At 43.0% G+C, this 24076-nt stretch overlaps 1 protein-coding gene across 1 annotated transcript in view; it reads left to right on the top strand.

Moving 5' to 3' along the window:
* Positions 1-24076, top strand: part of me1 (malic enzyme 1, NADP(+)-dependent, cytosolic) — a 68830-nt gene that overhangs the window by 40582 nt on the left and 4172 nt on the right. Inside the window, exons 4-8 of the mRNA XM_030783836.1 lie at positions 3996-4071; positions 5390-5551; positions 13082-13185; positions 22663-22772; positions 23488-23585. Of these exons, the coding sequence (XP_030639696.1) occupies positions 3996-4071; positions 5390-5551; positions 13082-13185; positions 22663-22772; positions 23488-23585 (550 nt within the window). The remainder of the gene's footprint in view (positions 1-3995; positions 4072-5389; positions 5552-13081; positions 13186-22662; positions 22773-23487; positions 23586-24076) is intronic.

Here is a 24076-nt window from a genome sequence, read left to right as displayed (position 1 = left end):
CCTCCAGGAATGAGTCAACATTCTTGAATGCCTTGCCTGGAATTCAAACCAACGAACCTTCAGTTCATGGTGTAGCGCCCAGACTAACCAAGCTACCGCCAGGTACTCGCTACGGATGCCTGCTGGTAGTCTTTCTGGTGCGCCAGCGCATGTGGCAGACTACATCAGATTACATTAAAAAAAAAAGGAAAAAAAAAAAAAAAAAAAAGCATCTCAAAGATGTGCATTTTTATACTCCACTTGTTCCACTGCTCAGTTGTCAAGATTTTGAGGTTTGTGTTTTTTTTTTTTTTTTTAATGCTGACTTCCTTTTAAAAGTGTACCGTAAGCAATATGGAAGTGAGCAACACAGTGTAAGCTATAGACTGACATTTAACACTGGATAAATTTGAAGTTTGCGGCATGGCACGGTGGATTGATGGAAAAACGTTGCTACGCTCTGTCGTAATGAACTTCGGTTACTATTGGGAAACTTATAAAAGAGGGACAACAGATGTGTGGAAACAGTGACTGTTATGGCCATTATTCTGATGTGTTAATCTTTAAGATGTATTCTAAATACAGGAAAACGATGCAAAAATACTTCAAAATGACAAAATACTCAACGTTTCTCACCAAATTGCCCTGCTCTCAGATGCCATTTGCCAATAGATATGGTACTTTATAATGAACTTTTCCCTAGCTTTTCGGTGTGAACTGATTGCCTGTGATCAGTCTTGCGGTACGCTAAGCATGGCAGTTTTTCAAATGTGACAGAACTTTCTGGACGAGGAGTGAACTCTCATCTGTCTTCCGTGTTTACCAAACCTTTGGGTCAATGGCAGTCAGTGCTTTCTTCTCTCCCGAGCCCATGTGGCGCTTTGGGTCAGAGGACTCCACAACTTTAGCCGTGTTTGTGTTGTGAGCGTGTCCTGAGAGAATGTTTTCGGGGTCAGCTGCAAGGTCGCTAACACAGCCGGGCTTAGTGTTAGCTCTCGTCTTCTCCTCTTTCCTCACCCTAGAGTTTTTATTCTGTCCATCTGTCACTTAAATGCTTATCTTCACGTCGGTTTAAGGAAATTGAATATTACATCATGGTTGGTATGGTTATAGATCTAGAGGATCAACGCACAGTGAACTCTGATGCACTTACATTTCAAACTCTGAACTTAGTTCGCAGCGTCAAGGCGATTCTGTCCATCTGTATCTATCTATCTAATTTCACAATGAGCTTTATCTATGTTACAGGATCGTTTTATTTCCCTGGGGATGGTTTTCTGAATTCAATTTTGCTTTGTGTCAGCAGGAACACCTCATACATTCAGCCAAAACAAGTTAATAAAAAACAATTATTAACAGTCTCTTGGTGAACGCGCTATCGCACATAGTCATCAAATTGCAAATCTAGTTTAGTATGGATGTTCTGTACAAGAAAAATCATTTGAGTGTGTGCTTATTATCACACGGAAATATTCTAAATTGCTATGTTCTGATGGTAGAGGATCTTGATGATTACGAGGATGCGATCAGTCATACTGAAAATGGTGACATGAAACTTGCATGTTAGGATAAGGCTGTTCTTTGGCTCCCTGGACATTTGAACAGCTATGTCAGTACTATGTTAATTTTGTTTTAGTACTTACAGATATGTGTTAACTTACAGATTTGGCAATGAAAGGGAAAAGTTGAAATACACTCAATAAAAGAGCAACATTGTTTTTTGCCCTTTCTTTCTTTCTTTCTTTCTTTCTTTCTTTCTTTCTTTCTTTCTTTTTTTTAAAATTCGCATTTAGCTGTCTGTGCCTTTCAACTGGAGAACGTTCTAGAAGCTTATTTGGCCAAACTATGAGTGCTCAGCCCCTTTCTTCCACGGAAAGCCATCCCGATGTGTGACTGTGAGGAGGAGAACGTGTGGCGGATGGAGAATCCTTTAGGGGTCAGGGGAGAGGTGTTTCAGGAGTACTCCATCCCCCAATCTGTCAGCCTCACGCAATCGCCCCCACTTCACTACAACTCCCATTCCTCATGATAAGAGGAGAGAGAGAGAGTGAGTGAGTGAGTGAGAGAGAGAGAGAGAGAGAGAGAGAGAGAGTGCGCATATCTGTGTGTGTGAGAGAGGATAGTTAGTCAGATAGATAGATAGATAGATAGAGAGACAGAGAGAGAGAGAGAGAGAGAGAGAGAGACCGAGAGAGAGACAGAGGGAGAGAAAAGAGACACACACACAGAGAGAGCGAGGTTCAAACCACCATAATGCTTGTAAAGCCCTGGTAGTTATTAAAAGCGGTGCAATGAAGACATTTGAGTGCTGGGCTGTGAAAGTCATTCCGAGGCAGTATCCACAGCTCCTCTCCTGGTCACACCATTACAGTACTGAGTGTCAGACCATATTCCCATGATCCTCTGACTCCATGACTGGCAGCAGCTCAACGCCTCCTCTTTTTCCCGTTAAAAAACAGACACAGCACAGACTTCACGCACACGCCACTCACACATACACCACACGCTTTTTTCCCGCAGCTGTGCAAATGACACACAGACTTTGTGCAAATGTTCGCTTTGCGGTCTGACCCAAAACATGTTGAAATGTGTTTGTGTATGCGTGCGTCCGCATGTGAGTGTGAATGTGTGTGCTTGTGTGTGTGTCCATGCGTGTGGGCTCATGTGCGTGTTTGAATGTGAATGTGAGTGTGAGTGTGTGTGGGTGTGTGTGTGTTTGTGTGTGATAGGGGTAGGGGGTGTGGTATATTTGATCTCAGTGGTCAAAAATCCTTGATATGCATGTGATCAGATGACAGTTCACACTTTTTGTATATCCATTGAAACCGCCAGTCCAGATTTTCTAACTCTATTTGACGTCAGAGCGGCCAACTGAGCTCTTTCCCACTCATCATCGCTGGATTCTTTCTCTCTCCATCTCCTCTCACTCTATTTTTCTCCACTATTTTCCCCTTTAAACGTGAATGGGCTGCAGGATATCAAGCGTTGTCTCTGAGCGATTGTTCATTTCAAAGGTTCTTTGGTCTCTAAAAATAAATTCACCACGCCAGTTGTGCCCCCTCGTATTCATACGTCCAAAGCATACGGTATCAGCTGAGCAGGGCAGGTTAATGTGTGGAAAAGTAAACCCAACTAGATTCAGAACTGCATTTTTGTATTTTTTTGAGGGCATCAGTCATCTAATTTAGCCTTCTAGAAGAACCTCAGTAAGTTGTCAGATAATATGCTTTACATCCAATAGGATTTAAAAAAAAAATCAGTTATTACAAGCAGATTCCTAACTATGGTTTATCAAAGTGGATTCTGTCAGTGAGGTTTTTTTTTTTTTTTTTTGGCCTTCCTCATATACTGCCGCGTTCCTGCTGGGACAATTTTCACCACATCAGTGGATCGCCTGTTTGTTTGACAGACTGTGTCACAGTGGGGGTTTTCTGTTGTCATTTAGTTTATTTGATGATTTTTACAAACAAGGAATCAATTGCTGTCATTCGCACATATGGAAACGATAGAACCCTCGCTTTGTGAGCGGACGACTATATTCTCGCTTCCTCCTGCACTTCTCCCTTTCTTTCTCCCTCTTTCTCTTCTCCTTTCTTCTCCCCCCCCCCTTCCCCCAGTGGCTAAGATTAACCTTGTCAGGCTTGCTAATAGAAGTCACATCTGTCAGAGACATGGAACAACCTTAAACTTGCCCATAGAAAAATCAATTTAAAGCCCATCCTCCTAATGTGGACAATAGCACGTGTTATGTTAATGAAACACAGACCGCTTGGCTTAGATAACTGTTTACCTCTCTTTCCAAATAATGCACAGATGCTGCAACAGATGTTAAACGATTGTTTAAAGGAAGGACACCTTGCACTGAGGAGGGCTGTCTGACAGGACTAATAATTTTCATGTATTACATTGTGTTACGTAAGAAAAAGGAGCTTGAGTGGATTACGTTTACTCTGTTTATACGATTGCTATCTCTTACTCAGTCTTTCTCTCTCTCGTTTTTTCTTTCTTTGGACCAGGGGGCTGTTTATTACCATTCATGACCGCTCTCATCTTGCCACTCTCCTGCAAAGCTGGCCAGAGAAAGACATTCGGGTGAGTCTCTCATTCCTTATAGTAACAAAAACAACAACGACAACAACAACAACAACAGCAACAATAATGAAGGAGAAGATGAAGAGCAGCAGTAGCCGTAGTAGTAGTGATAATAACACTAATTATTATTATTATTATTATTATTATTATGATTATAGTTTCTAATGATATTTGTTTCTGTTATAATAATACATTCAAACAGCTGCCTAGGTCTATTTTGAAAACTGGTGAAAAGTGAGTGTGATCTCAACCAGAAATAGACCAAAACTTCCCCTGGATTTCATCCATTTCAGCATCGATCCACAACATAACACACATCATAAACCCTTAATAATTTGCTTGTTAAACATTAAATTAAGTAATTATCTTGATGAGGTCATGGCAAAGGGGTGAGATTAGGCTGCTGCGGAATGGAACATTAATAAAAACCCATCAGCTACATTTGCGTCATACTCATTAATGGAAAATAAACAAAACATTTTTTTTTTTTTAAATTTTGGGATCAATTTGCCTCTGGCTGTAGGCTATGGATTGGTGTTACACAGCTGAATAAAACAGTTCAATCTCAACCCTGAGATGTAGTTGACTTGTCAGAACGTACATAATGAATATCTGGTAAAAGGCAGTGTTCCCAAGATACTGATAAGGTTTGTGAAAGATTGTGCCAGATGTTCGGACCCGAATGGTCCAAAGACATTCCAGGAATGCCTTATTAAAACAATAAATCGAATGTTTGCATTTAATGTTATTAGAACATTCCACGAATGTTAAACAAAAGCTCTGTGGCTATGTCAAATTAAAGGTTTTTATGAGATAAACATGCCTTGGCCAGAAAAGTAAAAAATAAATAATGAAATAACACAAATGTTGCAGGAACTTCAAGCAAACTGGACAAAACTGAGAACATTTGAAAGTATACCTTCCCTAGATTCATAGAACTTTCCAGAACCTAAAATTGATTGTTTCTGGGTAACAGCAGGGAAGCCAAATTTATTGCTATAATACACCCAGGTTATTGCCTGTTCTACACTCATTAAACCGCGTTTGTTGACAATAGTGAGAAAATGACTCAACCCATATTTAGATTTTTTCAAGATTTCACAGTTTTTATGCTAAATAAGACTTAGTAGGTTTATACTATTTCAGATGAAAGTCCATAAGCTTTTACCGAGAGAATAAATCGAATGTAACCTGCTGATGTTCAGACTCTCAGGGTAAATTGACTGATAGGCTGTTGTTCTAAGGGCTGGTGTTTTATTTATGTTTATTTATTTATTCTTTTTCTTTTTTCTTTCTTTTTTTTTTTTTTGATTGGCAGGCCGTGGTGGTCACAGACGGCGAGAGGATTCTGGGCCTGGGAGACCTCGGCTGTTACGGAATGGGCATCCCAGTGGGCAAACTGGCACTCTACACAGCCTGCGGGGGCATGCCACCTCAGCAGTGCCTACCCGTCATGCTGGACGTGGGAACGGACAACCAGGTGAGACAGACAACTAGCACGTAGTGCACCTGCTAACAACAGTATTACTATTGTATGAAAACCAGGGGAAGACTGATCACATTTGTGGAGCAGAGATGTGTTTAAATGAGCATGTACATTTAGGTGAACCTTGGCGACTTGGCTTCAGCATAGCAATGGCTGGAGGAATATTGCCAAGGTATCGTCAGAACATGCTACTTTTTGGCTTTGTTAGCTCATCTTAGCCAAAGTATAAGTCAAACATAAGCCAACGGAAAAGGTCTTAGCTAGAGCATGTGAATTGTATATCTGCCGAACTTTGGTAAGGCTAAACCTTGCCAGCTTGCAGTGTAATCCAAACTCTATCTACATTCTACAAGTTCAGACCCTCCTTCAAATCCATGCTCTAAACGTTGGCAAGTGTTTTTCCTCATCTCTTAATTAGAGGCTTATATGTACCAGAGAATCAGGTGTGTGCCACTCCTCAGCCAATCAGAGACCATATTATTTGGTTGATATGACAACCAGCAGGTCTCCAGGTCCAGAACTGGAAAACCTTGCCCCTGTGGCATGACAGTACTGTTCCTGGACTGCAGCACGTAGGGCTTGGTCCACGCCATGAGCTGACCAGGCAAGCTCCTGTCTAAAATAGCGGTGTGCTGAGAATAGCCTGTGTTCTTAGTCATATATTTAGACTGCGCACACTTTGTGTCATCTTCAGCAGCGCCAAGGGCGTGGCAGCACACGACCGGTGAAAATCTGAGTAATCGACAGTCTCCCCCTGCCAATGTTTGGTCTGTTGAGAGAGAGAGAGAGAGAGAGAGAGAGAGAGGGTGGGGGGTTATGGTGGATGTGGGGGGTTGATAGGGCAGAGGGGAGGGAGGTCTGCGCTTGTTTATCTGACGATGAACTCCTTTAACGTGGTCCAAAATCTCCCACTGTCCTCTGCATGACAGTTTTTTGCTTCGGGAAATACTCTATGGCCCCCTCGTCTGTTCAGTGCTTTCAATCTCAATCTTGTTCTCATCTCACATGACCACTCTGAACTCTTTTGCATTTGTATAAAAGAACCTTCTAGAGAATGAGAGGAAACTGCGTCGTACGTATAGTGTTTCCTCATTCACTCACTTTCGGACCACATATTGTTCTTATCAAAACTTTTCTATCACTCCATCTCATCCTCCCGCTCACGGTGTGCCAGACCCGTGCCAGAAGGGTCTTGAACCCACGCTGCCGCTGAAGGCAGAGTGGCCGTCACTGATTTAAGCTTTTTTATAGGCATCAAAACACACGTTTAACAAGCAGACATAAGCTCTTTGATCCTCTGTTCCAAGCCTCTGTCTGTGTCCTCAGTGCACTCTAGTATGATGGAAACCTTTTTTTTTTCCCCTCTCAGTCTGGGTTGCTTTCTGTGTGTGCTTGTGTGTGTTTGTGTTTTTATTTTTTTTCTGTGTGTGTGTGTGTGTGTGTGTGTGTGTGCGTGTGCGTGGAGGGTTAGGACAGATAGATGGAGGGAGAGAGAGAGAAAGGGAGAGAGAGAGAGAGGGAGAGAGAGACAGAATGTGTGGACATATGTGTGAGAGAGATTGAGAAAGAGTGAAACGGAGAGAAAGAGAACACTCAGACCCACTCTTTCGGGTACTTGTTTTCAGAGTGCACTAAGCCATTACAGATGTAGTGCTGCGGTGATAGGGAAAAGCGTATCTGCTCTGAATGTCAGGCTTTATGGCAGAGATATTCCACTCACTCAGCGAACCAGCCAGAGATGAACAATTACCAGAGTCACCCCGACCCTAGCCCTCCTCTCTCTCTGTGCCAGGTAAAAAAAAAACCCCCAAAAAACTCCCCAGTCAGTTATTTCATGAGCTTCCATCCCAAATAGCAAAGGCATCTAAAGACAGGGGCGCAACTGAGGCCAAAGCTGCAGACGTATTTTGTTTTTTTTTCCCTTCTTTTTTTGTTTTGGCTAAGTGTATATTCTGCCAAAAGGCAGCTGCAAACTTTCAGTGTAGTCATATTTTAAAGAGATGAAAATATGAACGAGTCATTGACAGATAAATAACTAGCTTACCCTTTCTCAGTGAGGGAGGATTATTTCCCAGTCTCTGTAATTCTTAAGTTCGTTCTGAGCTTTGCACGGCGATGGAGGTAAAGGGCGTGTGTGTGTGTGTGTGTGTGAGTGCGCATGTGTGTGTATGTGCATTAGCAGCAGTGGTTAAATGATAAAATGAGTATCATTAACGGATTAAGTCCGCTGTTATTTTGTGCTGAGTGAGATGTCTGCAGACCGAGGTCAGGCCAAGCCGAGGCCTGTCGTTATTTTCTTTGTTTTTCTAATCCGAAGAAAAGGGTAGAAACTGGAGGGAAACGGTGGTTAGATGTGCTGAAATTTGTGAAGGAGTGGTCTTATGAAGTACAGGGCACATGGGGAAGACTGTGTTCTTTTGCACACACACATACTTATAGCCATACAGGTCTGCCTTCATGCATGTGTGGATACACACAGGTGCGTACACACACACACACACACACACACACAGACACACACATCTGTCTTTATCTCTTGGTGGGATCTTTTCCCAATGACTTCCAGTTTACTGGAACCAAAGATTGATTACCCAGCTCTGACCTTGACCATTAAACAAAAGAATAATTTGGCACTTTATGATTTAACAATAACAGAACTTTCTCAAGTGGGGACCAGCAAAATGTCCCCACAAAGTCCTCACTTGTCAGACGTTTAGATTGTCCTAGGAACATGTAGTCCTCATGTATGTGTACCAGACCATAGTGCATATATGCAACACCCACACACACACACACACACACACACACACACACATGACTACCCACACATGCACATACAGCAGTCAGATAACCATAAACACTATCTGGTTTTATTGCTTGGTAAACGTGCTCCGTGAGTGTTTGTGTATGGATTATGGATTATCGTTGTGCAAGCATAGCACTACTTTAGCAAAAAGTCATCAGTTCTGTGTTGATATGTTGTAGTTTACATCACTGCACACTGCATACACACAGGTCAAAGAATCCAGCCCTTTGATATAAACTACACAGCAAAGCAGTTTTTGTCTGTCATGTCTCAGCGTTTGATGCGTTGGCAAAAAAATGAATGCGCTTTCATTAAGGATGTCTCCTCATATGACCCCAGTCCCTCACACACACACACACACACACACACACACACACACACACACACACACTCACAAACCGAAATAGGATCCGCTGATGTAATCCTCTTCACCGTGCCACCTGTGTGGGCTCTGGATGGGGCTAAAGACTGTACAGTCTCAAACTGACGGACCCCTGTTAGCTCCCCACCACCCCCTCCCCCCCCCCCCCCCCCCCCCCCCACCCCCTGGTCCCCTTGCGTCATATCCCATCTCTGTTCACCTAACAAACCCTTAGCATATGCCTGCTTCCAGAGAACTTTAATCTTCCCTGAAAAAGAACAGCCTCACAGTGGAAACACACAATGCGCGGCTTATCAATTCACCGCCTAATCCCTGAGAGAGAGAGGAAGAGAGAGAGAGAGAGAAAGAAAAACAGAAAATGTATTTCATCACTCAAAAGAACGAGGCTTGTTCTGGGCTTTATCAGTGAAGTCAATCAGAAAACCCAAGCTCTCAGCTCAGATGTAACCAAGCAACAAGGGGTCATTATACCCTATGGGCCTCAGTATAAGGTCTTTTTTAATAGTCTGAGTTTCTGCAGTTTACAGTTTCCTTTATGAAAGCGAGTGTGTTGTTTCTGGAAAAGATTTTTTTTTTTCTTTGTTCTCAGATCGCATATATGTGGTTTCCACATTAGCGAACCCATTTGTACCCAGCTTGACTTGTGGGGTGTTGTTTCATTTTTAACCATCTAAAATCAATACCTAATTCATCTCTACTCCACTCAGCCTTGGCTGCTATTATTGTATTTAGGCTGAGTTGTTGAAAGATGTAGCTGAAATGAATAGGGTGCTTATGAGCTGTATTAAAACAGTACCAAGGAACATTCGTAGTGTTTGATTGGCTGCGAAGGTGATCCTTCTCATGGAGGCGTGTCCTTTCCCCGACCACGCCGGCTGCTGGACGACGTTAGCTGTCATTTCTCATCTTGGCCCGTCTCTGTGATATACCCCTCTCCTCTTGAAATGTGATAGTTTTATGGCTGTTTTGTTCATGTCTGGATCTAACTCCTTGCTTTCATGTCATCTAATGGGAGTGAAACTCTGGAGAGAGAGAGAGAGAGAGAGAGAGAGAGAGAGAGAGAGAGAGAGAGAGAGAGAGAGAAAAAAAAAGAAAAGTGAAATATTGCCCAGTAGCTCCCACGTCCACACGGACAGAGAGAGAAAGAGAGAGAGACAGGGAGACAGACAGACAGACAAAGAACAAGCTCCTTTTATAGACGCAGAACAGGGATGGGATGGAGAGGTGGAACAGAGTCAAAACAAACCTCTCCCTCGGCCAAAGGACACTGGCTGCGTGTTTGCCAGATGGGCTCAGGTCCAAAGCAGTGGTAGCGCGTTTGCGGTGCCGGCCACGGAGGGAAAAAGCGGATGCCCTGTACCCTGACACATCACGTCTTCTGCTCTTCATCCTCCCAAAATACACTGCGCCGTGTCCTCCTGCACTCCTCTTACATCATCTCTTATCCTCTCTCCTCTGCACCTCCTCCATGACAGACTTCGGGAGCATCCGCCCGAGTTGGAGCACTCCTTTCACGTTAAGTGCCGCGGTTAAAGGACATAAAAAATTACAGTCAAAATATTTGTAGAGTATTACAAAAATATATGTTATTGTGATTAGTCAGGCCAAAATATTATTCGTTCAGAATGTTAAAAATATTATTCATAAATCCGGTCCGTGGTCCTCCCTTGATGATGTTTATAGACCTGAACCCTACACGAAACCATGGTTACACAACCGTCTTCCTTATCTCTCTTTCAGTCTACTTGCCACTCAGTCAAACTCCCACCATACACCTGGTTGGAACACCATAAAACAAGTTCAGACAATATTGCAAACAGAAGAGAATGGAAGTACATGACGCAGGCTGGGTAATTTAAGGGTCGTATAGAGCAAAGCCAACGGAAAGAGTAAGAGCAAGTAAGCTCACAGAACCTTTTCAGCACTGAGCTTTGTTCATTACTGTAAAGTAAACCTCCAGAACCTTTTCAGCACTGAGCTTTGTTCAGTACCGTAAAGTAAACCTACAGAACCTTTTCAACACTGAGCTTTGTTCAGTACTGTAAAGTAAACCTACAGAACCTTTTCAACACTGAGCTTTGTTCAGTACCGTAAAGTAAACCTACAGAACCTTTTCAACACTGAGCTTTGTTCAGTACTGTAAAGTAAACCTACAGAACCTTTTCAACACTGAGCTTTGTTCAGTACCGTAAAGTAAACCTACAGAACCTTTTCAACACTGAGCTTTGTTCAGTACCGTAAAGTAAACCTACAGAACCTTTTCAGCACTGAGCTTTGTTCATTACTGTAAAGTAAACCTACAGAACCTTTTCAGCACTGAGCTTTGTTTATTACCGTACAGTAAACCTACAGAACTTTTTCAACACTGAGCTTTGTTCAGTACTGTAAAGTAAACCTACAGAACCTTTTCAGCACTGAGCTTTGTTCATTACCATAAAGTAAACCAACAGAACCTTTTCAACACTGAGCTTTGTTCAGCACTGTAAAGTAAACCTACAGAACCTTTTCAACACTGAGCTTTGTTCAGTACCGTAAAGTAAACCTACAGAACCTTTTCAACACTGAGCTTTGTTCATTACTGTAAAGTAAACCTCCAGAACCTTTTCAGCACTGAGCTTTGTTCAGTACCGTACAGTAAACCTACAGAACCTTTTCAACACTGAGCTTTGTTCATTACCGTACAGTAGACATACAGAACCTTTTCAACACTGAGCTTTGTTCAGTACTGTAAAGTCCACCATGAAGGTAAATAGTTCTCTTCGTCATGGAGAGACATTGATCTACCTGTGTGTACCTGTGTGAAAACTCAAATGAAGACCTTCAAATATCGCTCCGGTTCACAAACTGTCGATGTCGATTAGTACTCACTCCCTTTTAATGCTACAGCAGCCCCCAGGCGTATATTTGTGTGATTGTGTGTGTGCTTGTTTGTGAGTGTGTTTGGTTCCATAATCATGCTTGTGTATGTATGTGTGTTTGTGTGTATGTGTTGTTAAATTCACTTGTGTGTGCATGTGTGTGTACATGTGTGCGTGTGTGAGAGAGGGGGAGCGAGAGCGAGAGAGCTGTGTTTGTGCATGAGTGTGTGTGTGTGTGTGCGCGCGTGCGCGTGTGTGCATGAAAAAATGTGACCGTGTGTGTGTTGAAGTGTAGGTGAGTAGTTTAAACTCTCATTCCCCTGGTTGTTTGCTGTGGATCACAGATAAGACATGACTAAGGTGCAGGCAGGAGAAGCGTTGTAATCAATGTTAAAGCTTTGAGAGGTTCTCTGATGCTATCTGCTCAAACCATGTACTGCATTTCCATCAGAGACAACCCGTCTCACTCTCCTCCAGACTGCTTTAAGCTGTCTCACTCTCCTCTCAGCTTGTTTAGGATCATAGACACATGTTTTACGTTACAGACCAAGACTGAACTTTTACTCTGATAAGTCTCCTTTAAATGTGTGAGTGTGTGTGTGTGTTTGTGTGGTTTGGGGGCAGGGTGTTGATGCAGATGTAGGGCCATACTTTGTGTGAGTCATGTTCCCTGTTTTTTTCCCTGTTTTTACATTTTTTTTTTGGAGGATGCTAAATGTACAGTGTCACTGTGTGAAGTCTTAAGCTGATTATTAAAAACCATAAATTTGCTTTTGCGCTTCCCAAGCTTTGTCTGTGGCAGATGAGAAAGTTGTCAGAGTTAAGAAGAGACGCTTGGTTTTCCTTATGTTTTTCTTTTCTTTTTCGCTCACATAGCTCTTCACACACACACACACACACACACACACACACACACACACACACAAATGCCCCCTGTCTCACACCCATCTCGCTCTTCACTACTTCAATTTCCTTCCTCTATCTCCTCTGTATTTCCTCCTCCTCATTTAAAAGACTGGTTGCAGTAATAAATCTTTTGAAATTTAAATAAACTCCACACATTTATCTCCAATAGCACGTCCGTGAGCTGCCTGCTCTGTAATGGATCGGCAGTGTGTCAGACAGCTCCTGTTCCCAGCGCCACGGAGGGGCTTGCTGAACTCACTGCATTTTTTCTGGATGAGTGGAGGCCTAAAAGTGCACAACTGAATGGAATCCAGTACCCCCCCTCTCTCTCCCTCCATCTATCTATCTCACAGTATGCCAAGGCTCACAGTGTGATGTCTGCTCATATGTGTGACAACTCTGAGCTGCCAGACAGTTTTTGATTGAAGAAGCAGCTCTCCTTTTTATTTTCTCTTCCTGCTTTGACCCTTTTCCAGAAAACACTATGAGTCCTAACCCTCCCTCTCTCTCTCTCTCTCTCTCTCTCTCTCTCTCTCTCTCTCTCTCTCTCTCTCTCTCTCTCTCTCTCTCAGGAGCTGCTGAAGGACCCGTTGTACATCGGTCTGAGGCATAAACGCATACGTGGGAAAGAGTATGATGAGCTCTTGGAGGAGTTTATGAAGGCAGTGACAGACAGGTACAGCACCGACACGCCGCATTTCACTTCTCAGCGTCTCCGGCGCCAGTTTCTCATCACAGTCAAGCGGGGCCTGGCTCTCTGGTTCCTCTCTCCTTTTTGTGCCGTCATTGCTTATGGAAACGCTGGAGGCTCTGCGTGCATATTAGTCCGTTGCGTAGCAGGAATTTTCTGGGATGGAGGGTGTGGCGGGGGGAGAGGGAAGACGGGGGGGGGGGGGGGGGGGGGGGGGGTGGTTTGGGAGATGACACGCGTGCCTCTGGTTTGCGGGCAGCGGGATGTCTCCGAGTATTGACTTCGGCGGTCGGACTGGGAGGCATGTTCCTGACCACACGCATCACTGGCTTCCCGCCACTTTCTCTCATGTAACCATGGGAGCCGTGATGCAATCAGACCCCTTTCATACTTCAGTCCCCGGGGGCATTATTGACTGGACTGGATGGATTTGGCAGCTTATCTGAAGCTTACGCTGAAGCTCCAACCCACTTTTCCATATTTTGGTTAGAGTGTGGTTCCCCTGATGTTGATGTTGTATGGAGATGACAGTTTGATCATGGCTCCGTAAAGAATTACTTTCCCCCCCCCCCTCCTTCTTAGAGACTACAGTTCCAGGCTACTTTTGTATATTACAGAAATACAAGATAACTGGCCTTAGGTGAGCAAGACTACCTCCTATTGGACACAATGACTGTCTATCAGTTTTCTCTGCCCAATGGAAAGTGGTACTGATCAACAGTAGTTCTGGCTTTCTACTCTGCTCATATCTCTCATCTGTATAAATGCACCAGTAGACACAGAATTACTGGAAACCAGTTGCAAAGCTATAATACTACAAGACACATAATTAAAACGTCCTGTACTAACAGGTCCGTTTATAATCTTTTTATCTGAAACAGGAGGACGTTTCTCCATAAGAGATCACCAGTCGGTCTTTCTCTGGATTCAGGCGCAGTTCTGTCTCTGCTGGTTGTCTTTGGGTTACGAGGGCCACGCATGGCTCTATTGAAAGCTGAGTGCAGAAACCCCAACATCTGATTCTCCTCCAGTTGGCATGAAAAAAGCCATGACTCCATAATAACGGGGTGGATGAAAAAGAAAAAAAAAAGAACTACAGGGAACAGCATCCTTTTTTTTCCCTTTTTCCCCGAAAGAGTGGATGGAAAGGGACGGAAAACGAATGATTATGGGGTTGAAGATTGAAATGAATGATTATAGCCTCAGCAATTTTTAATAATGTCTCCCACTATTTTTTAAGACGACCAAAAAAAGTCTCAGAAATGCTATAATATTCATTTACTCAGCAAATAGTCATATAACAGGGCTAAAGAAAATAACACAGTCATTATTTAGAAGATAGATCACAGTACAGTACAGGTCAGGAAAACAGTTTCTGGAACTATCCACAGATTTCTCAGGCATTTGCGCTGGATATTTTGTGAATATGCAAAGCTCCTGTTGAGCTACCACGGAGATGCTGGAGACTTCACTGTGTCACGTGAGACAGATCTGGTTTGCCAGCGTCAAGGGCAGTTGTTGAATAAATGCTCCAGGACCTGAGTGGAAACTCTGTGTCCTTTTTCGTCACATGTTTAAGAGTTGAATCGACAGTCGTTTGCATATAATTTGCATACTCAAAACAGATAGGGTGATAGCACTGGTGACTTAAAAATGACTCGCCCCAATCACCGACCTCATTGGTTTTTCCGCGAGGTTTAAACACATGCAATGTTGTTGAAGGACCTGTCAGACATGGAGAAGCTGTGGGGGTATGAAGAGGCCATAGATGAGGTCATGCAAAATGGTTTAATGGATTTCTGTTTTGCTGGTTAAGCCTGCCTGCTACACAAACATAATCCCGCCTAAAATACGAACTGCAACGTCCAGCAAATCTGTACGCGTGGAGCTCAAAATTTACGTTGAACATTACGGTAATGCGACGGTTAGTTCCAATCGGATGTAATTTGGTGAGATATAAATTTCAGCGTGGGTTAGTCAGAGGTCGATTTCTTTTAGACCGAATGGGTTTGGCAGGAGAAGTTTTTCCAAAGGAGTTTGTTTGGAAGTTCTCTCTAATGCTTGGGGGGTTGACTTGGAAAGGAGAGAGATTTTACTCATTCTGTTTGTCTGTGAAGATCCAGCTATGGCCGATGAGCCTCAGGTGCATGCTGAGGGTGGGTCATGAGCCCCACGGGGAACGAGTGGCTCCGCCCCCCTGTCAGTCACAGTAAATATTGGTAAAGGATGAGTAGAGTAGAGAGACTGTGGTCTCCTGTAGGCCTTTCTCTGCCAAGCAGAGGTTTTATATGAGTGTGTGTGTGTGTGTGTGTGTGTGTGTGTGTGTGAGAGAGAGAGAGAGAGAGAGAGAGTTTGATAAAAACAGATCTTGAGATCTAGAGTAACATCAGCATGAGAGAGTGAGGTCCAACTGAAAGTAACACTATTCAAGCAATGCTATTCAAGGCTCATGGAAATCAGGTCCATACACTGTTGTGTAGGGATTGCGTAATGAGTGTGTAAGGTGAGACTTCGGTCTCTCACAAAACAAAAGTGTTGGTTTAATTATCCACAGGTACTCCTCTCTGCCGATCTCCTTTTTTTTGTTCAAAAGAGGAGGAACACAATGAAACCCAATTCCCGTCAGGCAGCTCTTTGCCCCAGAATGAGTTTAACAAGAGGAACCAAAGCAGACCAAGAGTGTGTACAGACACTTTGTGAAGATTGTGTGTTGGCTGCAGGCTTCCCTGTGACACACTCTCTCTCTCTCTCTCCCTCTCCTTCTCTCTCACACACACACGCATACAATGGCGGAACAACCCAGATGCAGAGGGACACAATTTTTTTTTTTTGGTTGATGCTAAACAGGGAAAGTATGTTTGTGTTGTTTTTTTACAACCCAGTTAATTCCAGAATAGATTTTGCTGCGCTTGGCTCCGTGTGGCCGGGCTGAAGTGGCAGCTTGCTGGGGGTTTGACAGGGCTTTCAGTGCAGTGGAGAAGTTAAGAGCCTCACTTGTCCTGAGCCACCCCCCTCAATCCCCCCCCCCCAACCCCCCCAACGAGTCCCATAGCAAATAATTTAATTAGAGTTCCCTCTTTTCCCACAGCTGTTCTGGGACGATTGTCTGGTCATCGTCATGGCAACAAGAGCGGGATAGGACACAAGCGGGAGTTGCCCTCTCGAGAATAGAGCGGACTCCATTTCCGCCTGTAACGTTGGCCAAGGGATTTGCGGAATAAAGTTTGCTGAAAGACTTTGTCTCAAGGGGGTGTCGGGGAGAGGGGAGGGGGGGTGTACGACTAAAGGAGTGGGTTTTGATTAGGTAGTCGACCTTTCCGGCCATTGGGCCCCCCAAGGACGGAGGGAGAACAGGGAGGCAGTGTAGAGATAGAGAATTCTGGGAACATACAAGACTGCTGATGCATGTGAACTCTGACCGTCTGTAATGGTCTTTAATGGATTTAATGGACAACTCGAGTTGGACTTTCGAGTAGAACTTGTTTTTCTGAATGAAAAAGGAAGCAGCCTTTATATTGTATAACATTATAAAAAATGTTATGTTATGAAATATAGGTGCTGAGTGATGAATGTCGACTGTATTGGCAACAGAAACCTAGTACATTAAAGGACAGAGGTCATCCTTTCTAATGCTGACGTACGAAAGACAGCATCCCAGCAGAATAGGGCCTCTCTGACATTCTGTCTGCAGGTGAAGGTGTGTGTGTGTGTGTGTGCGCTTAGACAGCTGTGTTTGGACAGGGGGCTTATGTCTCTGTCTTTTAGTGTGGAAGTTGTGGGCTGTGTGGTATGTGAGCTGGAGAGGTGAACCCTTTCATGCCTCCTTAAATTCGCATATCCACTTCTGCCTTGGGAGAAAAGGAGACTTCCGGAAATTTTCTGTAATAAGTTCAGGTTTCATAGCACTTCTAATGGACTGGAGAGACAGATGGAGTTACTGGCTGGAGCCGCGTTTCTGACCCTGCATCTTTGTTCTTTCCTAATATTTTATACCATCTAAACGATCCCCCACATGCAGCGTTTATAGCCATCCCACGTAACAATGTTGTCTTTTATTAACGTAAAAAACCCCCCAAAAAAACACGTCAAAGTAATTCTGTGGACACGCATAAGCTGCCAGCGAGGAACCTTAATGCCACTAAGAAAGAAGATGAGCTTTTTTGTTTTTCTTTGTTGGCACATTATTTTCTACAATAAGAGTGTATATTATTGTCATGAGTCATAAATCAGGCATGAATAAAAGCCAGAGACACAAAAAGGCCAGTGTATTGTGATGGTAATGGACTGTAGATGACTTTTGCAGCCTTTTAGTGTCTTCTTAGAACTACACAGCACCCGTCTCTCTGTCTTCTTCATGGGAATGGAAGAGTCACAAGGCTACACAGAGGTCAGAGATGAGGTCATTCAAAATGGTTAATTGTTAATTTGGGTTGTGCTGGTTTGGACCAGTTTGGTTCTGCTTACTTCTATTGGACCAAACATAATCCTGTCTAAAGTACGGATGCGGATTAAAATGAAATTCAAAACAAAAAAAAACATTTTTAATGCAGTTTTCTTTAGCAGATAAGCATGAAAACTAGTTTTAGACCCAATTGCATTATGAATGGAAAATTTAGTAATTTAATCCAATGTTGGTCTTAATCTCTGTTGAAATCTCGCCCTCTTTATATGTTCAGAATAATCTGGTATATTTAATAGAGATTTCTCTATTTTCTGAGTAGCATGTTATTAACATGAGCTATCGATAAGGTGGATGAAGTTGGTAGTTAGATTTCAGCATGTGTTGGTTTGAAGGGTAACTCTTGATATGTCTTTCCATCTCCAGGAGAGTGAGTTCATGGGATCTCTCTATAGGTTGAGTCCAGGCATTAGGGAGAGTGGGGAAGTGATGTTTGGGTAGATCTGTCTATATGGGTGGAGTGAGATATATAGGTGTGCCGTAAAGGTTCTAGAAGAATTTATGGCATATGGCATATGAAGGATGGATAGAGTTGTTTGGATAGAACTTTATGAGGATGGATAGAATTGTTCAGGTAGAAGTTTATGAAGGATGGATGGGATTGTTTGGGTAGATCTTTATGAAGGATGGATGGAATTGTCTGGGTAAATCTTTGTGAAGGATGAATAGAATCAGTTGGGTCTTTCTAGAGGGATGTAGATTGCTGGTGCTAATGGCATGCTGGAGCCCCCTGTGTTTTAATTGCAGGGCTGTGTATTGTCCCATGCTGTCATCCTCTCCATCAAACAAAAGTCACAGACACATCTTACATGACTCATCGGCGAATTGTGCATAACATCTGCAGTTTTTCTTGCTTCCTATTCGTATTTTGTGTGTGTGTGTGTGTGTGTGTGTGTGTTCATGTGAGAGTGCGTGTGTGTCTGTATTTGTGTTCGTGTGTGTGTGTGTGTGTGTGTGTGTGTGTATGTGTGTGTGTTTGTGCGCGTGTGTTAGGGAGAGGGAGAACAGAGAGAGAATTAGGCTTTGTCTCATTTTCTGTAAAAGGGGTCAGGGCTTTTATAGGGGTACATATAACCCAGATCCAAACTGGGCCTGAAGTAACATCAGCAAGACATAATGAGGTCCAACTCAGTGTTAGTGATTCATGTCCTCACGCCTTAACATTTCACAAAGAGGTGTCCCAGGTTTGTTGGGCTTTTTACGTGTCACAGAAGACACAGAGGTGCACTTGATGGGCTGTTATGGCTTTGACATTTATTTGAAAGAAAGCACATTAGCCAGAAAAAAACAAAAAAAAACCCCATCTATTTGTCCAACTCAGTGTTAGTGATTTATGTGCACTTGCCTTAACATTTCACAAAGAGGTGTCCCAGGTGTGTTGGACTTTTTATGTGTCACAGAAAACACAGAAATGCACTTGATGGGAAGTTACAGCTTTGACATTTATTTTAAAGTACTCTTATTTGATGGAAAAAAAAAAAAAGGTGGATGATACAAAAAATTTTTTCCCATCTGTATACTCTGAGGTCCTTCTCAGGCGTTAGAATGATGGGCAGGATGACAGAGAGAGCGAGAGAGTGAGGTAAAGTGAAGAAAAGCAGCTGGAAAAAAAGGGAAGCCGTCTCACTGCCAAGTGGGAGCTCTTCTTCCTCTCTCTCTCTCTCTCTCTCTCTCTCCCCGGCTCTCCGCTGAGCAGTCATTAGCCGCGCGGTTCAGTACCATCATTCCGCGACAGCGCTGATTTAGTGCCGCTCTGAGGATTTGCTCTCAACACCTGCCCCTCTGCTCTGCTGTCTTCTCATCTACTCATTCTATCTGAAGCCAAGTATGAAGGAACTTCCTCTGAGAGCCAGGGAGAAAGATTTGTTTTATTTCTTTCTTTATTTTTTGAGCAGGGGTTGTTTGGGATGTGTCCCGATCCACCTGTCCGTTAGCGGCGGCGGTGTTACGCCCCATGCTAGTCTTGGTTTATAGACAACCAGCATAACAAACAACACACTAGCCTCAATATCTAAGATCTTATTATGAATGGGATAGGATGCAGAGGAGTTGCTAGTCACCTCGGTAGCTGTAATGTGCTATTTACTGCACCCCTCAGAAAAAAAAAAAATAAATAAAAAAAAAAAAAAAAATATATATATATATATATATATATATATATATATGTCAGCAACCAGAACTGTAACCGGGATTGTAACTGGCATGTACCCCTGGTAAAGCATTTTACAAAAAGTGTCATAATCATTCATTCATTCATTCATTCATTCACTCACTTTTTCTGTCCAAGCTGTTTCACAGCACAGTTGGTGGGACACTGTGGGCCCAGTGAGACCAGCGACAGTGACAGACAACAGTCTTTACCTCCGAATGGGGAGCGTGAACACAATGGGCCAACCAGGGTTCTTTGTTCCGCTGGTCTGACCAGACAACCCCTCATAAACGACCCATGGGCAAGACCAGCCGAGCGGGATCCAGCAGCTGGCTCTCATCCACTCATTTATTTGAATGGGATTGTAAAGGGACAGCAGGGGAGGCTATCTGTGAATCCCTCCCACAAAAGTTAGCTTTGAGAACGCTAACAAAGCTGGAAACACGAAACTCTTTTAAACGAGAGTTTTAGCTCACATTTATTCATGGCTCGCCCGTTTCAAAGCGAGTCGAAGGCTTTGGTCTCTGCTGTCTTCAAACGGCATTTTTTTTTTTTTTTTGTACTTGGAAAGGATTGTGTGGTGTATTTATGAAAAATCATGAACTTGGACTTCTCTGTAACTGGGTTTGGTGTAACCTAGTTTTTCCCTTGTCCGCTACTTCCAAACTTGCCCCGCCCTGAGGTGATGTCGGAACGGTCGAGCAGGTCGGCGTGCCGGCATGTCTTTTACCGTTTACTTCCAGTCTACTGTCATTTTGCTTGACAGTTTCACACTTTTCAGACCCGCGAGCACTGGCTCCGGCCATCTCTCTGAACTGATATGACCCTGCTGTAGTACGCACTGAATGACACTAGGAGGCACTGTGCCGGTGACAGATTCTTGGCAGCTCACTTCAGCGACTCTCCGGTCTCCCCAAAACAATGAAAGGTTTATGGTGCTTTTCTGGCTTCATAACATGTCCTTGTTGTAGCCCAGCAATGTTAAAGCACTTCTCCCACTTGATTGGAAACACATTTCTATCACGCAGTGCTATTTTAAAGCCACTACTTTCTCCCAATTTCGTAGGACCACAAACATTATGTTAAATTGGTCAAATACCAAAACGCGCAGAGCTAGAGGGCTCTTTGTTCTTTCAGATAAAGGATCAGGACTCTGTGAGCTTCAGTCCTAACCCTATCCCTTTCTTCCTTTTTCTCAAAGACTTAAGCATTTTACCAGTTGCTTACGTTCCAACTGGAATAGAGCTTTAGTGTACAATCAGCATCAGTATTACAGGAGAATGAATCTTTTCCATATGAGACAGAACCTCTAATCAGAGAGAGAGAGAGAGAGAGAGAGAGAGAGAGAGAGAAAGTCAGTAAGAGACAGAGAGAGAGAAAAAGATAGCAAGAGAGGGAGAGAGAGAGAAAGTGAGAAAGAGTGGGAGAGTGAGAAAGAGAGAGAGAGGGAGAAAGAGAGTGAGAAAGAGAGAGAGAGAGAGAGAGAGAGAGAGAGAGAGACAGAGTGAGAGAGTGAGAGAGTGAGAGAGTGAGATGGAGAGTGTAACCGGAGCAGTAGGTATCTGTAAAGACAAGCAGACATAAACTGTGATTGAGGGCGATCCTGAGTATTTTGGGTGTCTGAAGCCTCCCTCTGTTCTTTTGATTGACAGCACTGCTCTCTGCCCTGGTGCGATCCTCTGTTTGCCCTGCCTGCCCTCAATTTCCTCCCTGGTGCCAGTGTTTTGTGTGACCCCTTAAGGTTTTATACAAAGCTTATGGCAGCTGCTTTGCTTCACGTGCCTAAAACAGTACCTTGTACCATGGTTTCTTATAGAGCCCCCCCCACTCATTCATTCACCATTGACTGAGCAATTTGTGAGAACCGTCCATTACATGTTGCTGGTCCCAACTGCAAATAAACTTGTTAAAAAGTCGTTTCAGTGTGTAATACAGTAAAAGATAGGAGGTTGTTCTGAAGTTTTAGACTGTAAAGTGGATATCTATCCAACTGAACCACATCAGAGTTAATCTGAGTTTGGTGAGGATGAAGTTTTTCACTTACAGTGTTAAAGACTCAGTACAGGCAACCCCAAAACTCCTACTCTAAAATGTGTTATTCCATACTTAGTAAACGGCTCATAAACAAGCGCTTTGATTAGCTGTTAAAATGAGATAGCGATGTTGTGATTGGTTATAAATTGGTCTGAACTCAGACGCGGTGTTCAGTAATTAGACTCTTGACCTTAAAAGACCTTTTTCTTTTAGAGTGTTTTTGATTAGCAACGAGAGGGCCCCCTCTGCAGGCAAAACAAATGTTAAATTAAAACATGGGGAGATTGAAAAAAAAAAAAAAGATCTGGAAAAACATTAGTGTAAGGATTTGACCCAGTATCTTCTGCTTTCTTGATAGACTTACTGAATTTACAGTTAAGCTTGGGAATTACTGGAATTAGATTATGGATAGTACCGTTGAGATGTTATCTCGGAGAGAGAAGCAGACACACACACATGCACACACACACACACACATACACATACATACATATGTGCAACATGTAGGTTGTCACACCCTTTTCTGTTTGCACAGTAATCTATGTATGTTCCTTGGGTTGGTATTAACTCTGTTGTTATAGTAACGGCACTTCACTTGTTCTTGTTTTGAAGTTTTTACTGTGGCAACATACATAAATGGTACAATCCATTTAGCCTGGGTACACAGGAGTCGAAACACTGCCATTGATTAGTGCCCCCCTAGGTGTTGCTTAAAGTGAGATTAATGAAAAGCATATGACTGGTGTATTTCAATACTGTCATCTATTGTAAAATGCCCTAGATAGACTAGATTAAGCTGAATCTCCTCTGTAATCTGCAGATTTGGGATGGAATGCCTTATACAGTTTGAAGACTTCGCTAATATCAATGCCTTCCGTCTGCTGAGCAAGTACCGCAACAAATACTGCACTTTCAACGATGACATTCAAGGTACTGAAATATAAAATATCACATCAAGCGCTCACAGACGTTCTCTGTGCCCTATTGTGCTTATCAACTATACACAAAGGAAGTGTAACCTTTAACATTTTTACCACAGGAGTTTCTAAGAATCACACAGATACACACACTCTCTCTCTCTTTCTCTCTCTCTCTCTCTCTCTCTCTCTTACTCTGACACACAGACACAAACACACACACACACACACTTCATTGAGTTGTGGTTTGGTTCAGTGGAAAAGCCTGGTAATGTTGTGTCCAAGGGCTGGTGCCAAATTCAGAGACCACAGAACCAGACATACTATGTCTCTCTTGTCATTAGATTGTCTGTGTGAAATAAAATCAACAGCTCAGGCCAATTAGACCCAGTTGCTGTAGCCATTTCTTTTTCTACAGGGTAATTTAAACCACATTTCTTTAAGATCTATGGTCTTTTAAACCTCACTTTCAATTATCAAACGGCAGTTAAAAAGAGATCTGTTCACTGGTATGGACAATAGCACAGAGGTATTTTTGTGACAATTTACCACCACTTTTAGACCTTCTCTCTCTCTCTCTCTCTCTCTCTCTCTCCCTCCCTCTCCCTCTGCATTTTCTGTCCTCATTCACACTTTGTCGAGAAAATAAAATCATAGATGCTTGTGTGGCTTGATGGTAATGCAGTGTGTCTGTCCAATTCCCTGACCCCTAACCCCCTGACCCTTAGGTACCGCCGCTGTGGCAGTTGCCGGATTGTTCGCTGCTCTGCGCATAACCAAGAGCAAAATGTCAGACCACACCATTGTGTTTCAAGGCGCAGGGGAGGTGTGTATGTTCTCGTTCGCATAATTATAAGCTAGCCGCCGTCAAGGTCGGGATCATGTCCCGGTATCACAGCGCACTAATTACCCATAATCACAACAGGAATAACTGCAAACCTGCGTACCCATTTTCCACTCTTAATTAGGAGGTTTTATGAATGTCCACATAGCCAATACATCATGCTTGACAAACCAATAATCAAGTAAACAGGAAACTAACAACCATAAACCCAAATAGTACCATTTATTAAAAAAAAAAAAAAAAAAAAGTTTGGCCTTCAATGCCAAACCTTGCTTGAGTCAGATTCTTGTATGTTTTCATCAATGCTGAGTAAATCAAATTGATTTAGATTTTCACGCTGAGCTTCCACACTCTCAATTTGTTGATTTTGAGCGTCATAAAAGGGTAGTTATGTTGTGTTTACAAATACTATTCATCACTAAAATGTAATTCACCATTTGATCAGAGCAAATCAAAATCAATCAAAACAATTT

The sequence above is a fragment of the Chanos chanos genome, chromosome 9 (assembly GCF_902362185.1).
Source record: "Chanos chanos chromosome 9, fChaCha1.1, whole genome shotgun sequence".
In the NCBI taxonomy this organism is placed as follows: Eukaryota; Metazoa; Chordata; class Actinopteri; order Gonorynchiformes; family Chanidae; genus Chanos; species Chanos chanos.
The sequence above is the reverse complement of the archived record's forward strand: the minus strand, read 5'-3'. Positions and strand labels throughout refer to the sequence as shown.